This window comes from Phocoena phocoena, chromosome 7, assembly GCF_963924675.1.
Source record: "Phocoena phocoena chromosome 7, mPhoPho1.1, whole genome shotgun sequence".
NCBI lineage: Eukaryota > Metazoa > Chordata > Mammalia > Artiodactyla > Phocoenidae > Phocoena > Phocoena phocoena.
This window is the reverse complement of record NC_089225.1, coordinates 2,061,407-2,079,076: the sequence shown is the minus strand read 5'-3', so window position 1 is coordinate 2,079,076 and position 17,670 is coordinate 2,061,407. Positions and strand designations below refer to the sequence as shown.

Genomic DNA, 17,670 nt, shown 5'->3' with positions numbered 1-17,670 from the left:
GTTCCTTTTATGAAAAGCCTGAGTCCCATAACCTGAAGAATGGAAACATTTGGCTGGTTAGTGAGGGTTAATGACTAAGGATCCTGACTGAGTTGCAGATTCGTTCTGGGATTCAGTTGTTAAATTGTGGGACTAAAAATCTCAGGACATACCAGAAAGTTGGACTGGCAGTTATTTATAACCAATCATAAATCTTGCAGCTAAGTAAATGTGTTTACCTCCACTTTCTACACTTTGCTTTAGTTTGTTTGTCAGCAGAGTTCTGAGTTTTGGCTATTTGGAAAAAAAATTGCAGTCTTTGGTATGCCACTGCATCCTTTCTGGCCTTATGACTCAAGTCCTCTAGGTCCCATGGCCCTCATGTTCTCTAAAAAGTCCACCAGTACTATACATACACCCTGGCAAACATCTGTCTGTTAGAATCATCATCCCATCATCCTCTGCTCACAAAATAATGTGACACCTGCCTTCTCCTTACACACCCCCAAATAGGCTAAATAAGAAATAAATTACCAAATGCTTATGTCTACATAGATTTCTAAGAAGAAAATATATGAGTGAGAAAATTTTTTGTTTCTCTGTATAGATTATTCAAAAAGGACACATTTGTGAAATTGGTAAATGTATTTGTAGACTAGATTTGTATGTTTTTATGCCTGATTTTCATTCTGTAGAAGTTTTTTTCTTTTTCTTTTTTGGTGAAACTAACTTTTAAAATATGTATTTATTTATTTAATTTATTTAACTTTTGGCCACGCTGCGCTGCATGCAGGATCTTAGTTCCCCGACCAGGGATTGAACCTGTACCCCCTGCAGTGGGAGCACAGAGTCATAACCACTGGACTGGCAGGGAAGTCCCTAGAAGGTTTTGTCTTAAAAGCAAAGTTTTGTTACTATGGACTATCCAGCTAAGACTGGAAACATTTTAAAAATACGAAACCAGAGTTTATAAAATCAATTTAAATGTGGTTTTATTTTTAATTTTTTCCCCAGTTTTATTGTTATAGCTGATATGTAACACTGTATTAGTTTAAGGTGTACCACATAATGTATATATTACAAAATGATTACCACATTAAGTTTGGTTAACATTCATTACCACACAAGAGTTACACATTTTTTTTCTTGTGATGAGAACTTTTAAGATCTACTGCCTTAGCCACGTTCGAATATACAATACGGTATTATTAACTGTGTTACTGTGCTGTACATTACATCCCCATGACTAATTTATCTTGTAACTGGAAGGTTGTACCTTTTAACCACCTTCATTCCTACCCCCTACCCCCTAACTCTGGGAGCTCTCTGTTTCTATTAGTTCAGTTTTTGTTTTGTTTTTTTTTTGGTCACACCGCATGGCATGTGGGATCTTAATTCCCCAACCAGGGATCAAACCCTCTCCCCCTGCAGTGGAAGTTTAGAGTCTTAACCACTGAACCGCTAGGGAAGTCCCTGTGAGTTCAGTTTTTAAGTATGGTTTTATATCAAGATCCCATCTTTTGCCATAATTGGAAGAAATATAATTAGATTAGTGCTAAATACAAATGGTAAATATATTGATGTTAGTTAATAGTACCAATAGAAATGTTATTATTTTATGAAAAGAGAAAGTAAAATTTTGAATTGTATGTGGCCGTGCATCCTGTCATTCTGTGAAAAATCTCATTTTCTTTTGCATCATTTAGATTTGAAGACTGCATCATCCTGCCTCCAGCACCAGCAGTTTCTCTGTTCTTGATCAATGTGATTCACAGGAATTTTTAAAGTAACAAACGAAATGAGCCAGGGCCGTGGAAAATATGACTTTTATATTGGTCTGGGATTGGCTATGAGCTCCAGCATTTTCATTGGAGGGAGTTTCATTTTGAAAAAAAAAGGCCTTCTGCGACTTGCCAGAAAAGGCTCCATGAGAGCAGGTAGGTTATTTATGCCCTATGTGACTTTGAAATGACATCAGTGTATGCTTATGTACTTGGGTTCTTTGACTGTAGAAGACCATATCTTCATTCCTAGTGACTATATTTAAAACTTTGAACTGTGCAAGAGTTGTAAATGTTTATAGAGAATCATTTTTGTAATGAGAAAAATAAAAAGTAAGAAGATGTCAAAATAAGTTAACTACTCGCTCTTGGAATTATTATCAAAGTGGGAGTAGGGACCAATGCCCAGTTAGCATCCAGCCTTTCCTTTAAATTTTGATATGACTGCAGAGAAGGAAATGAGGGTATGTGGATAGAATCAGAATCCTATTGAAGGCTAGGATCTTTTGTCTATGATAGTAAAAGTTTAATTTTTCCTTAGACATTTTTTCTGATGATCTCCAATTGGCAGGAAGGAAAGAGAGGGCTTCCTAAGGTTGAAGTGTACTCAGTTGTGTGAAATTCTGATGGGTGGTGTAGGTTGATCCCCAGAAATTACTGACAAGTCACGAGACCCTGGGGGATGCCCAGTGTGATTGAACCCCCCTGACTTCGTCTGGTGCATCATAACAGCTCTCAGAATTATTCTGCATTCTGGTCATGTTCTGTCATTCAGCCTCTGCCCCAGTTCTGACCTCATAGGAAAACCTGCTTTGGCAGTAAAAAATGTTACCACCTTCTTTTCTGTGCCATCTCTATGGCCAAACCTAATTAAACTCTCTTAAAACAATGGCCTCTATTAGGTTTAGTGCAGAGAGGAGAAAGTATTGGCATATGCTGCTTGAACAAGTGTATCCTCATTCCTAAGGCAGGTACTCATTGCCCGTGTGGATACGCTTGTCAAGGGGTTCATTCACTTTGGCTTTTTCTTTTGAACAACGGCTTAAATACTGATTGCTTTCGGATCTTATTAGTTTAGACTGGAGGAAAGTCAAGTAAAAAGGCAGCATGAGCATCCTGGAAGCCCCACACTGTGAGCAGTGCTCAGTCTTTTTATGTCTGGTCAATATAGGACCCCTTTCTCCAAGGTTACTACCTCATAAGTGGGGCTCACCCACACCTAAGTGGCTTGTCCACTATCTGATTCATTTGAAGTTGGGCTACTTCTTATTGGTTCAGTTTCTTTATTTATTGAAACTGAGTTCACAAAGCAAAAGAATGAAGTATGAACTGAATATACGGCACTCACATTCACATGATTCTCACATCCCCTTTTCTAAGATAATCATAAAAATATTATCTAAGAAATCCCGTATGTAATCATGATGAAACCTTTATTCAATGTAGTAATAATTAGCAAATGATATTTTAAAATCTGTCATTATTAATAGTTGTGATAAATTTATTAAAGTCTGGCACTCTTCCAAAGATGTGAAATATGTTTTCATTCACAGGTCAAGGTGGCCATGCATATCTTAAAGAATGGTTGTGGTGGGCTGGACTGCTATCAAGTATGTATAGAGGACATTTCAAGAAAATATTATAGCTGTATATTGAAATATTTACATATACTATTACAGCCTCATATTACCAGCAGTTTTAAAACTTTAAATAAATTCTGTTTTTGTAAATGAACAAAACACAAAATATGTAAAATTTAAGCCTGTAAAAGTCATTTTGCAGTTTAATAGCTTATTTAATTTGAATGAGAAGACATTTACTTGATTAAAACATGTCTGATATATATATATGTATTTTTAAAAATTATGCTCCGTTTAAAAAGGTAATTTTGAAAGTGAAAGATGATAGAACACATCCTGTTTTTAATTCCTGTCCCTCCATTAATTTTCATTCTAAATGGGAAATGAGATACGCATTTGAGAAGACTGTCCATGCTTATATTGATGATTACCTTTTAAAGGGTACATGGAAAAAGTGATCCTTAAGACACTAAGCCTTCAAAGTATTCAAGATTAAATTATGTAAACTTTTTTCTAAGTTTAAGGGCAGTTGAAATAAGAAAGAGACTGATTTGACTATTCATTCAGCAAATATTTCTTGATCGGTTTTTGTATGCCAGTTGTTCTAGGTGCTGGAGATATAGCAAACAATACACAAACAAAAAAATTCTTAACCACATGAGACTTTACATTCTACATGGACAACAAAATAAACAAGATAAAATGTGTATTAGTGATAAATGTTAACACTTGCTAGGAGTAAAGTAGGGAAGGGATGTAATAAAGTGAAGGATGGATAGGTTTAGATTTTAGTTAGGGGGCCAGGGCAGCCCTCCCTGGAAAGATAATATTTGAGTAAAAGACATAAAGGAATTGAGGAAGCTGGCCATATAGATATTTGGGGGAAGAACATTTTAAGCAGGAGGAAGTAATAAATATGAAGGCCACGAGGCAGGACCACGCCTGGCCTTTTAAAGTGTGGTAGGCAGAATCCAAGATAGCCCACAAAGACCCTCATCCCCTGGTGGTCACATCTTTGTATGATCCCCTCTCACATTGAATTAGTGCTGACCTGGTGTGATCAAAGAATACAACGGAATTGATGATATGACTGAGTCATCAGAGGCGTTAAGGTTTGCCTTGATGATTGTATTGGTCATTCTGAAGCCAGCTACTGTGCTGGGGGACAGTCAGGCAGCCTGAGGAGAGGTCCCCAGGCTATAACCAGTTACTGACTTACCAGTCATGTGAGTAAGTTATCTTGGAACTGGGTCCTCCAGATTGTAGCAAGGTACAGGTTGCAGATCGTATCTTGACTGCAACCTCTTGAAAAACGCTGAGTGGGAAGTACCTACTGATCAACAGAAACTATGAGAAACCGTTAAGTCTTGACCAACAGAAAACATGGCTTTTGTTGTTTTAAGCTGCCAGTTTTGGGGGTGCTTTGTTATACAGTACTGGATTACTAAAACCTCAGGAAACATTAACGAGGCAAGAATAGTAAGGAAGTGGATGTGCAGGGAAGCAGTAGGGGTAAGTTTAGAGAAGTAACAAGGGCCTAGATCAGGTGGGGCTTTGTAGGTTATAGAAAGGACTTTGACTTTTATGTTTGATGGGGAGTCATTGGAGGCTTGAGTGAAGAGGTAACCTGATCGGACTCAGGTTTTAATAGGAACTCTCAGGCTGCTGTGTTGAGGCACAGACTGCATAGGTGCAAAAGCAGAGAAACCAGGTAAGAAGCTATTGAAATAATTAGGTAAGAGGTTGCGATGGCATGGACCTAGAGTAGTAGCAGTGAGTATGGTGAGAAGTGGTAGAATTCTGGATGTGTTTTGAAGCTAAAACTAATAAGATTTGCTGAAAATAAGTTAAAAGTCTGGACAGGATATAAAAAAAAGCATCCTCTTAAAAACGTTAAAGAAAAAAAAAAAAAGTTAAAGAGCTAACATGTTAGTGAAGAATTAGCTAGCCTAGATCAGGGAAAAGCATAGAGCTCAGGATAAGCTGGAGATACTTCTGCCCTAGAGGTAATCGCGGACTCCAGAGCAGGCAGTTGAAAGAGAGAACTTGTGAACTGGACTAATAAGGGTCAGTTAGGTGATGCCACTTGGGGAGTCTGGGTGGTGGATATATAGCTGTCATTTATATTTTATTCTGTTTTTCTGAATATTTGAAGTGTTGCATTATTCTTTAAACTTTTGAAAAGAAAATCTTTTAAAATGGGTGGTATATTTAAATCCAGATATATCAATAACTACTGTACACAAAATGCCCCAGTTAAAAGGCAAAGATTATTCTACTGGAATTATAAAAACAAATAACAAACAAAAACAACTACATGCCTTTTACAAGGTGCACTGTAAAACATGAGATACAGAATGGCTGAAAGAGAAGGATGGGAAAACATGCCTGAAAAAAGTTGAGATTTCTGTTATTGATATTAGAAAAAGTATAATTCAAAGCAAAAAACAATACTAGAGACAGGATGATTTCTTAAGACAAAGGGTTCAACTTAGGAAGTTTAACAGTTCTAACTTTATTTAATAATATGGCCTTATATACAAAGCAGCAGTTGACAGAATAGCAAGGAGAAATAGACAAATCCAAAATCATACAGTGAGATTTTAATGTAACACTCTGAGCAGTTGATGGGGAAAGCAGAGTAAAATCTTAAGGTGATAGAAAATTTGAACAGCAGATTTAACACACTTAAGTCACTGAACTCGGCAACTTAAGATCTACATTCTTTTCAAGTGCATATGGAATATTGATGCAGATACACTGTTTGCAGGACCATAAAGCCAGTCGTTAATTTTTCAAAGGATTTGATGAAGACTTTTCACAGATCATTATATTAGAAATAGTAACAAAAAGATATCGTGAAAAACCTGTGTGGAAACTTAGAAATAGCTTTATGTAACCCATGGTTCAAAGAAGTCAGAATGGAAATTAGAAAATATTTAAAAAATATGTTTAATTTAGAAAATACTTCAATATGTTGATACAAAGTACAGAATATCATAATTTGTGGAATATAACTGAAGTAATTAGAGTAAAATTTATGGTTTCAAATAAATATAATTGAAAATGAGAAAGGTGAGGCATCTAGTTCAAGAAAATAGAAAAAAAAATGGCAGAATAAACCCCAAAATGTAGAAGGAAATAAAGAGAAAAGCTGAAATTATTTAAATAGAAAACAGGGCATTAAAGCAAACATTTGGGTCTGTGATCAGGATAATGAACTTGATAAACCTTGAAACTGATCAAGAAAAGGAGAAGGTAGAATAGCTAGGTGATGTAATTTGGGTTTTATAGGTATTAACAGGATGTTACGAAAAATTTATTGCAGTTGATTAAAAAACGTAGACAGAATATCTTGAAAAATAAAATTTATCAACACTCATGAGGAAATAGAAAACTGGAATACTCCTCTAACTTAACACAGTTGAATCTATAATTTTAAAACCTATGCATATGGGACTTCCCTGGTGGTCCACTGGTAAAGAATCCAACTTCCAAAGCAGGGGATGCGGGTTTGATCCCTGGTCAGGGACCTAAGATCCCACATGCCACGGGGCAACTAAGCCTGTGCACCTCAACTACTGAGCCTGCACGCCTCAACTAGGGAGCCTGTGTGCCACGACTATAGAACCCACATGCCACAGCTAGAGAGAAAACCTGCACGTCACAACTAGAGAGCCCACGCACCGCAATGAAAGATCCCGCATGCCACAACTAAGACCAAACGCAGCCAGAAAAAAACCTTTGCATATACTAAACCTTGGGCCCAGATGGTTTCATTGGTAAATTTTTCAGTCATTTAAGGAAGAAATAATTGTAGTCTTGAGAAATTTCCTAATAATAGAAAAAGCAGTATATATTCCTTCACTCTTCTTAAAAAGCTGGCGTAATTCTAATGCCAAAAGCTGATTAGGACAGGATAAGAAAGGAAAAATCAAGTCTAGTCTCATTCACGAACATATATGTAAAAATTACAAACAAAATGTTATAGCATGAACAAGTTAGATTTATTCTGTTGATGCAAAGTTGGCATAATATTGGAAAACCAATCACTGTAATTTACCATGTTAAATTGAAGGAGAAAAATTATTTCAGTAAAAGTCAGCTATTCATGACTATAGAGAAACCACTTCAAATTAATAATTTAAGTGAATTTCCTTAATATGATATAGGATTTCTAAGACAAATAAAAGCCAAAACCAAAAAAAAAATGCTAACAAAAGAAAGCCAAAACCAACAATTGCCCAGTAAACGCAAAAAATGGGGAAATATTGAAGACTTAACTTTTTGGAACTGGGAACAAGCAAATAACCTCTCATCACTTTTTCAATATTTTACTGGAATTTCTAGCCAATGCAGAAAGTCAAGGGGAGAAAACAGGATTAGAAAGGAATATATAAACTGTTGTTATTTGCTGATTATATGATTGTGGGTATAAGAATTCCAAAGAACATACAGATGAGTTATAAAATTAAAATTTAGCAAGGTTGTTGGATACAAAGTTAGTATACAAAACTTAGCTGTATTTCTATATATCAGCAACAATTAGAAAATGAAATGTTAAAATGTTACCATCAGCATATAATTTTAAGAAACAGGAATTAGTTATAAATCTAACAAAAGATGGTAAAGATTCCCACAGAGAAAATGAAAACATTACTGAGACGAATAGTAGAGGGATATGTCATTTTCATGGATTGAAAGATTCATCATTATAATAGTTGTAATTGCAAAATTGTCGTTTCTCTACATGCTCATATATGGATTACTGCTATTCCATTTGAAATTAGGTTGTTAGGTAGTACATGATAATTGATTTTAAATTTTGTGTGGAAATACAGAAGTCTAAGAAAAGCAAAGATACTCTTTAAGAAGAAAAGGTGAAAGGACTTGTTCTATTGGATATCAAGACTTAATGAAGTTACACTAATTAAGTCAGGATGGTATTATAACAAGATAGATACATGAGCCAATAGAATAGGTCCATGGGCAGTATATTTATGACAGAGGTGGTATTGAAATAGGGAAGTGTACTTTTCAGTAAATATTGCTGTAACAATCCATCTGGAAAAGAAAATAGGGTTCCTACTTCACTCTGTATAAAGGTCAACTCCAGGTGGTTTATAAGCTTAAATGTGAAAGCAGAACACTAAAGGATTTAGAGGATAAAGAATTTTGAGACAGATTTCTTGTACAAGTTGTATGAAGCACTAACCATAAAGGAAGATATTTTAAAATTTGACATTGAAATTAAGAACTTTTTTTAAAAAATAAATTTATTTATTTTTGGCTGCGTTGGGTCTTCGTTGCTGTGCGCAGGCTTTCTCTAGTTGCGGCGAGCGGGGGCTACTGTTCATTGTGGTGCACAGGCTTCTCGTTGTGGTGGCTTCTCTTGTGGAGCACAGGCTCTAGGCGAGTGGGCTTCAGTTGTTGTGGCACGTGGGCTGAGTAGTTGGGGCACGCGAGCTCAGTAGTCAGGGTGCACGGGCTTAGTTGCTCCATGGTGTGGGGAATCTTCCTGGACCAGGGCTTTGAACCTGTGTCCCCTGCACTGGCAGGCGGATTCTTAACCACTGCGCCACCAGGGAAGCCCCAAGATCTTTTTTCTTTTCTTTTTTTTTTATAAATTTATTTTATTATTTTATTTTTTGGTTGTGTTGGGTTTTTGTTGCTGTGTGCAGGCTTTTCTCTGGTTGCGGTGAGCGGGGGCTACTCTTCGTTGCAGTGCACAGGCTTCTCATTATGGTGGTTTCTCTTGTTGCGGAGCATGGGCTCTAGGCGCGTGGGCTTCAGTAGTTGTGGTGCGTGGGCTTCAGTAGTTGTGGCACACGGGCTCTAGAGCGCAGGCTCAGTAGTTGTGGCGCATGGGCTTAGTTGCTTCACGGCGTGTGGGATCTTCCCAGACCAGGGCTCGAACCCGTGTCCACTGCATTGGCAGGTGGATTCTTAACCACTGTGCCACCAGGGAAGCCCCCAAGAACTTTTTTGATTAAAAGAGTTTAAGAGAATAAAAAAAAGCAGGTCATGGTATTAAAAAAAAAGGCTTTTAACCAACAAAAGATTTGTATTCAAAATATATAAAGAATTACCTAGAATCAATAAGCGAAAACAAATAGCTTAATAGACAGGGAAAAACCTTGAACAGCTACTTCACTTGGATTCACAAAAGATTTCACTTGGCCAATAAACATGAAAAGGGAAAATGCAAATTGAAAGCATAATAAAATAATCCCATTTCCCATTAACAGATTAGCCAACTTTAAAATCTGACAATACTAAATGTTGGGGAGAGTGAGAGACAAAGGGTATTTGGCATAACCATTTTGAAAATAGTAGCCAAGAGTGATCGTTTTATGAGATCACATGTCCCTCTCCTGCTAAAATTCCCCAGTGGCTTTTCAGCTCAGTTAAAATCCATTGTGAGACTCTCCCTGGCTTCTCTCCCCCTGGCTCGCTTTGCTGGAGCCACCCTGGCTTCCTTGCTGTTCAGACATGCCAGACATTGTCTTGAGTCAAAGTTCTGTACTTGTTCTTCTCCCTGCTTAGGATGTCTCTCCCCCTTCCCCATACCCATAGCTGCTGGTAAATCCCTCACTCCATATCAGATTGGTCAAAATTACCTATCAGAGCATCTTTGCCTGGCACCATGTCCTGCCTGTCACCAGCTCTCCATTCCTTTCCCTTGCTTTGTTTTCTTCATAGCACACTTAAATACTTGACATACATGTTTTGTCTGTTTTCCCTCACTAAAATGTAACTCTTAGGAGGGTGGTATCTTTATTTTGCTCCCTGATGTATTTCCTGATGCTAGAACAGCATCTGGCACATAGTAGGAACCTAAGAATACCTTTTGAATGTAAGAGTTGGGTTTTAAAAAAGAGAAGAGCTAGTGAAAAAGACTTGGGAGAAGTGCTTTCATATCATTTTTAGCTGATTTGTGTTTGTTGTCATAGGATGTAAATATTAAAATTTTTAATTTAAAAAACACCTATATAAACCTAAATTAGATGTTTTCCATTGAAATTATAGATTTGTATTGTTTCTAATGGGTTTGAACTCTATTCTAATGTTGCTAATTTACAGGAGAACCCTTGTGAATAGATGGGAGAAAATACAGACATTACTAGATATGATTGAAATAGTATGTTAAAAAATAAATGTAAATAAAATGCAGGCATTTCCGTTTTGACTAGCTATGTTCCTATCTGAGAGTTTTCTCTTGTTGTCTGTCTCCAAGTGGGAGCTGGCGAGGTGGCCAACTTTGCTGCGTATGCCTTTGCACCAGCCACCCTAGTGACTCCGTTAGGGGCACTCAGTGTCCTAGTGAGGTAAGGACCCTACTCATCACATGTAGAAACAACAGCTAGGGTTTCAGCCTTCAGCCTGTGAAGGTTTCTGTACCATGTAACCACACATGGTCCGAATAATTTACGTTTAAGCAACGTGGAGAACTTTTTATGCTGCGTAGTAATTTGCTTTTGAAATGTTACCCTCTGTGCGGAGGCAAGCTATCAAGTTGTGGGAGAAGATGATTTTATTCTTTGTCTTGCTTGTGTTCAAAGTCAGCACTAGTTCTACTTTAATTTCAGTTTTTTAAAACTCCAAGTTGCACTTGTTACAATATTTATCATTTGATACATGTATACTTTGGTAGGTGGTGGTTGGTGATGAATAGATTTCTGTACCTTCTGCAGAAAATCATTGATTGGGGCATGGTTGAAGACTGGCCCAGGATCCTTGTTTGGAAGGAGCAGTACAAGACTTGTCCTGTTTGTGTTATTTTAATCATTAGCCCAAACAGCTAAGCCCATATTGAAGTCTGGATTTTGGCTACTATTCCCAAAGTTGGTTGGTTGATAGGTATTTTTATTTTTAAAGATAGTACTTTATAAATCAATGTAGTATGCAAATTATATAATTTTCAAGATACTATATATTATACATAATATATAAAGATATAAGATGTTATGTATTATGTATAATAAATAAAGATATATTATGGCATGTGTCTTTTATCCTTAATTTTTGTATATATGCCATTATTATATTTATAGGTTTATATTTTTTAAAGATTTTGATAAAACTAGTTATAAATTATTAAAACTTGATAATATAATAGGCAAATTACATAGAATTAAATGAAAATGTACAAAGGATGCATCAACCAGTAGGGATAAATTAAAGTTGAGCAAATATTAAGCATTGGTTTGGACATAGATTCTTAAATAGAATATACATTTGTACCATAGCTCTGTTTATTATAAATTTCACATTGATGTACTACAGTAGAAAGATGGTAACTATACTGGTTTAGTGTATGATGAAACAGGTGGTTCCCAGAAACTTTCATTTTATGATTGAATTTGCATTTTCTTTACTTTGGCTGAAAGCCAGAATCTTTATAAGCTCACAATGTTTTAGTTTGAGTTCAGTAATATAAATTCTGAGTTGTGTTGATATTTAAAAATGAGAAAAGTAGCTGATTATTTTAATATTCTCCACCTTCTCCCCATTTTAGTGCTATTCTTTCTTCATACTTTCTAAATGAAAGACTTAACCTTCATGGAAAAATTGGATGTTTGCTAAGTATTCTGGGATCTACAGTTATGGTTATTCATGCTCCAAAAGAAGAGGAGATTGAGACTTTAAATGAAATGTCTCACAAGCTAGGAGATCCAGGTAAAAAAAAAGAAAAGCTTTATTGGTCTTACTGTATTTTACTTTTCAACATAGTTTTTATTGAATCAAAATTTTATGTGCATATGAAGAGGCCAGTTGTCCTACAAGGCTTATCAGGGAAATTGCAGTCATTTTCTTCCCCTGGCAGCCCCTCCGCCCTTGCTTCTTTTGTTCTTTAACTTGGTATCTCTAAATCAGGGGTCCCCAACCCCCAGGCCGCGCGGACTGGTACCGGGCCGAGGCCTGTTAGGAACTGGGCCGCCCGGTAGGAGGTGAGCAGCAAAGGAGCAAAGCTTCACCTGCCCCTGCTGCCGCCCATCGCTCGCATTACTGCCTGAACCATCCCCCACCCCCGCCACCAGTCTTCCACAAAACCAGCCTCTGGTGCCAAAAGGGTCGGGGGCTGCTGCTCTAAATAACATGCTATATTGCTACTACTTCCTTGCCTTTAGGCATTATTATATCTATTACCAGTTGTATCTATTTAGTTTTGTTTAAATGATTTGTTTTACATTATTGTCAGTACATAACTTTTATTCTCAGCTTGGACATACAGTACGTTATGATTACTTTTCCCTTCCTTTCTTGTGACTTCTGATTTTCCTGAACTAATAATGATCTTATTTGCTTAGTTTTCTACAAATTTATCAGTCCATTCTGAAATTTTTCCCCTGTGATCTAATTCTACTCTCAGTAATTTCAGACATATTTGGTGTTCCTGCAGTGTCATCTCTTATGGAACTCTCTCTCAGAGCCTTGTTTGGCCTCAATTTAGACTGATGTCTTGAGGCCACTAGCAGAGTCAACATCCTGGGTTCCTTCACCAGCATCCTGGGGGATCCCTTTCACTTTTGTTTTTTCATGGATCTCTTATCTCCCAAATCCTGGGTTTGCACCCTCATTTTGCTGGAGCCACTCTTGTAGGAGACAAGAGAGGCACACAAGAGAGACTTTTTGAGACCCTGCATATATCAAGATGTCTTTAATCTACCATGACCTTATTATCTTCTCACTTCCAGTATTGCTGCTGAGAAATCAAACACAATTGATTTTTTTTTTTTTTTTTGGTTACCTGACCTGGGTCCTTGGCAGTGAAAGCGTGGAGTCCTAACCACTGGACCGCCTGGGAATTCCTGATTCTTTATCTTTTATATGAGACTGATCTTTGGAAACATGTAGGGATGTCCTCTTTGCCCTCATTGTCTGACATTTCCCAGTAATGTGCCTAGATGCGGGTTAATTTTTATCCATTGTGTTAGGTACTTGATGTGTCTTTTTTAATTTAAAAATTCATGCCTTACGCTAGAAGCAATTGAAATACTTCTTTGATACTCTTCTCTTTGTGAAATTCTTCTTATTCTTCTTGTTGATTGGACCTCCTGAACTAGACCATCAATTTTCTTACATATTTTTTCCCCATTTTGCCTTTTTACTGTCTTTTGGGAGATTTCCTCAAATCTTCCAACCCTTCTTTTGAGTTTTTAGTTCTGCTATTGTATTTTTAATTCCAAGAGCTTGGCTTTGTACTTTGATTCCTTTTCTTTTTTTTTTTTTTGTGGCAAAAAACACATAACAAATTCACCCTCCCACCAGTTTCCAGATGTACAGTACAGTATTGTAAGCCACATGCATGGTATGGTGCATCAGGTCCCTGGAGAGTCCTAGGTATTTTAAAGTCTTTATCCGAAAACTTTAATATTTGTGGGCCTCTTTCTATGGTCTGTTTTTTCTTGTTTTCAGTCATTTAGTTTTGTCTTTGGACAGTTTCAATTGAATGCTGGCCATAGTATATTAAAAAGTGTAAAGGCTCTAAGTGATGTTTTCTTCCTTCAGAGAGAATTTAAATTTCTTTGGGTAGGCAGATAAGAGTAAGCAGATGACCTTCAACCTGTAAGCTGGGGCTAGTTTTTTTCCATTTTGCCATTATTCTTGGTCAGAGCCCTTCTGGCTCCCAACTGATAGGCTGGGACTCTCCAGCTTGGCGAGCTGTGGATTGCCAGTGTCTTGTCTCGGCAGCCCAAGACAAGGCGGGCCTCTCTGCTTAGTCCTTTGGCCTCCTCACCAGGCTGTCCACTTGGCCCCTTTGACTAGGCGTGTACAGCTCTGTGCCCACAGACACCACACAGAAAATTCGCGTGCGCCTCTTCAGTTCCCTCCTTTCTGGAATCTTGGCCTGTTTTGTCGCAGCTACTTAGCCTAAAATTCCCATTTTTTCTTTTTTACCTCCTCTGCTGAAACATCCATAAGCCCCAGGTTACCACTCTCTGCTGGCCTTCGTGCCTATCCTCACTCCTGCTCTAGGTTTGGTGTTTGCCCTAAGGGAACAAGCAGAGGTGTTGGTGCAACCTCAGAGTACTTTCTCTCCAGATTTTGACTGCTTTGATTCCTCTCATATTTCATCTTTGTCTGTCTGAGGAAATTAATGGTAGTTTTTATTGATTTGGGGGGCATGGTAATTTGTCTAATTTGAAGTTTCCTTCTAGACAGAATTAGAGGAGTAAAAAGGTTAAATGACTGTTGTGTCTGTTTCCTCATCTTAAAATGCAGGTGACTGCGTCTGTACTGCAGGGTAATTATCAGTTGAATGAGTTAATCGGTGCAAATTGCTGAGACAAGTGCCTGGCCCATGGTGCTACACAATCATTACTATTATCATGCTGGGTTCAAGTCTCCATATCCAACCTGAACCCTGACAGTTATTTTCATGTTCTCTTACTGATTTGTTTTCTACCCCAGTGGTTGTCCCTAAATATTTTTTAAATTTACTCATTTTAGACAAATGTTGTTTAGCATCTATAAATCGTTGAGCATTCAAGGTCATCTCATGATTTCTCTCCACTAGTTTCTGATTCTGTCTTTGGAGTTAGAGCACCCCAGTGGGTGGGAAGTAGTACAGTATTCTAGGATAGACAGCTGTCAATCAGCCTGAGGCCGTTTTCTGTAAGTTTGACCCTTTAACAACACAAGGGTTAGGAGCACCTGAGAAAACCCACTTATAGTCCATCCTCCACACCTGAGGTTCCACAGCCACAGATTCAGCCCTCAGATTGTGTAGGACTGCAGTATGTATTAGAAAAAAAATCCACATATAATTGGATCCACGTAGCTCAATCCCATGTTGATCAAGGGCTATCTGTATAATTATGAGGCCTAAGATGCTACTTTAAAAATGTTTGTTACATGTATAATAATTTGTGAATATGAAGCATAGTTTAATCTTCCAGTGTGTACTTCTAACTAACTTTTTATGAATGTGCTTTTGCTGGGGCAGCAAAAGAAAGCTGATTTTTATGTTAAGGCCACTTCTTTCTCCTTCCTATTGAGGACTTAAATATTTGACTTTGCCTCCTCCAGGTTTTGTGGTCTTTGCGACACTTGTGGTCATTGTGTCCTTGATACTAATCTTTGTGGTGGGACCTCGCCATGGACAGACAAACATTCTTGTGTATATCACAATCTGCTCTGTAATTGGAGCGTTTTCAGTCTCCTGCGTTAAGGGCCTGGGCATTGCTATCAAAGAGCTGTTTACTGGAAAGCCTGTGCTGCGACACCCCCTGGCCTGGGTTCTGCTTCTGAGCCTTATAGTCTGTGTGAGCACACAGATTAATTACCTGAACAGGGCCCTGGACATATTCAACACTTCCATCGTCACTCCGATATATTACGTATTCTTCACAACATCGGTTTTAACTTGCTCAGCTATTCTTTTTAAGGAGTGGCAAGATATGCCTGTTGATGATGTCATTGGTACTCTGAGTGGCTTCCTTACAATCATTGTGGGAATATTCTTATTGCATGCCTTTAAAGACGTCAACTTTAGTCTCGCAAGTCTGCCTGTGTCTTTTCGGAAAGATGAAAAAGTAATGAATGGCAGTCTCTGTAATATGTATGAAGTTCTTAATAATAATGAAGAGAGCTTAACCTGTGGAATTGAACAACACACTGCTGAAAATATCTCCCGAAGAAATGGAAATCTGACAGCTTTTTAATAAGAAAGATGTAATTAAAAGGTTAATCTATAATTGTGTTATAAAGTGAACTTGAGTATCAGAATGTGTCTGAAAAAGCATTGTTCTCAAATAATGTTCTCTAGAGACAATCTTTTTTAAGGTTTCACTAATCTGGACCAAGAAATTACTTTTCTTATATTTAAATGATGGTAGCTCACTAAAATGACCTCAGTACATGGCCACTTTCTTTTAACATTGTATTATTATAGAGGTATTTTAAATTTTCCTTCACCAAAATCTAAATGCACTAATGACAGTTTTAAGTCTATAAAAATGCTTTATTTTTTCATTGGTGATGAAACTCTGAAATGTATATTTGTCATGCCCACTCTATCAATTCTTGACCATTTTAAGGCTTTTTGATTTAAAAAAACAAAATTAACTCAATACCTTATCCTGTAATTTACCTTACCTGTAAAAATGACTCCTGTTTGATGAATTATTTTAATTTTGAAATGTTAATTTAAGAGACTCCTAGGTTATTAAATGAAGGGAACTCTTTTACAACAAAAACAAGAAAGGTAGGAAATCACCACATTGAAATACTTCTCAGGCAGTGAGTTGTCACCGCGAACATCTGATGGCCTTCCTAGATGGCACCTTGTTAATAAACCAGCGTACCCTTTGTCGGACTACAGCCTGGCTGGTTTTATTCTTCAGTTACTCAGTAATCCCTTGATGCCTGGAACGTTGATTACCATTTTTACATCAGCTCTTGTACTTTTCCATATATTTTCATAAGGAGTTATATTGTCATTTAGCTCTTCTAACAACTCTGGGAAATGAAGTCAGAAGACTAGGGTAATTTCTTAAATTTAGCTCATATTGAAATAAAAAGACAAATTGAAACGAAGTTCTTTTCTAAGTCTGAATGCTCAGAATAAACAGGATATTTGTAAAATATGGTTTCCTTGTACCACATATTTTACTTCGCTTTGTTTGGACCACTATATATTTTGGTTTTTGTAAAAATGTCCATAAAAAAAGTTTACAGGAAACTTCAAAAATATGCAAAAAAGGTAGAGTACTATAATTAATTCTGTGCAGCTTCAAAACCTGTCAGTCACTGATTGATTGACCTCAAAAATACTGACAACTAATTTGGGTCAGTATCTGGATTGGGCTTGTTTCCATTCTGCTGCTCCTGCCCAAGGCCCCACAGCTTGGCCCACTGTGTAAGCAGCCACCACAGGAGCCTCACTGTTCACTGGCTTTATCAGGGCAAAGCTGACAGTTTTCAAGTTTCATGAAATAAATTCCATTTTCCCAGTATTGTATCATTGACCCTCTAAGGGGCCTTTGTAGACATTTTTTTCTAACTGCCTCTCTCCATGTAATTTTAACACCACAGATATAACTCTATATTTGTTTATGTACTGTATCTATCTATATCTGTGCTTTGTATAATAGCTAAAAACCAATTTTCACTCCCTTGGGTGTGATATTGCCCTCACTGAGAATGCACAGGTTATTAGTAATAAATCCTTAATTATTTAACATCTTACAGCACTTGAAATTTTTATTTGGTTATTAAGTCTTATAAAACTCAGTAGTGTAAATTATTTAAATTTACTCATTAAAAACTTAAGTTTTCATCATATTCTATACTTTCATTACAGGGTGAGCACAGCTGCTACCTCT

General features: G+C 37.1%; 1 protein-coding gene across 2 annotated transcripts; it reads left to right on the top strand.

Moving 5' to 3' along the window:
* Window positions 1-1,777: 1,777 nt before the first annotated feature.
* Window positions 1,778-16,008, top strand: NIPA2 (NIPA magnesium transporter 2). Of its 2 annotated transcripts, XM_065880533.1 has the most exons (5): window positions 1,778-1,916; window positions 3,314-3,370; window positions 10,578-10,668; window positions 11,859-12,019; window positions 15,374-16,008. In XM_065880533.1, exons 1-5 carry the CDS (start codon window positions 1,778-1,780, stop codon window positions 16,006-16,008), a joined length of 1,083 nt encoding a protein of 360 aa, XP_065736605.1. The 2 variants fall into 2 exon arrangements, with proteins under 2 accessions (XP_065736605.1, XP_065736606.1); XM_065880534.1 differs by lacking the exon at window positions 3,314-3,370.
* Window positions 16,009-17,670: the final 1,662 nt, after the last annotated feature.

Excerpts from the sequence above, each read along its gene's own strand:
- NIPA2 (XM_065880533.1), top strand. The coding sequence starts at position 1,778 with ATGAGCCAGGGCCGTGGAAAATATGACTTTTATATTGGTCTGGGATTG. Across the intron at positions 1,917-3,313 it reads AAAAGGCTCCATGAGAGCAG|GTCAAGGTGGCCATGCATAT; the intron begins GTAGGTTATTTA and ends TTTCATTCACAG. Across the intron at positions 3,371-10,577 it reads GTGGGCTGGACTGCTATCAA|TGGGAGCTGGCGAGGTGGCC; the intron begins GTATGTATAGAG and ends TCTGTCTCCAAG.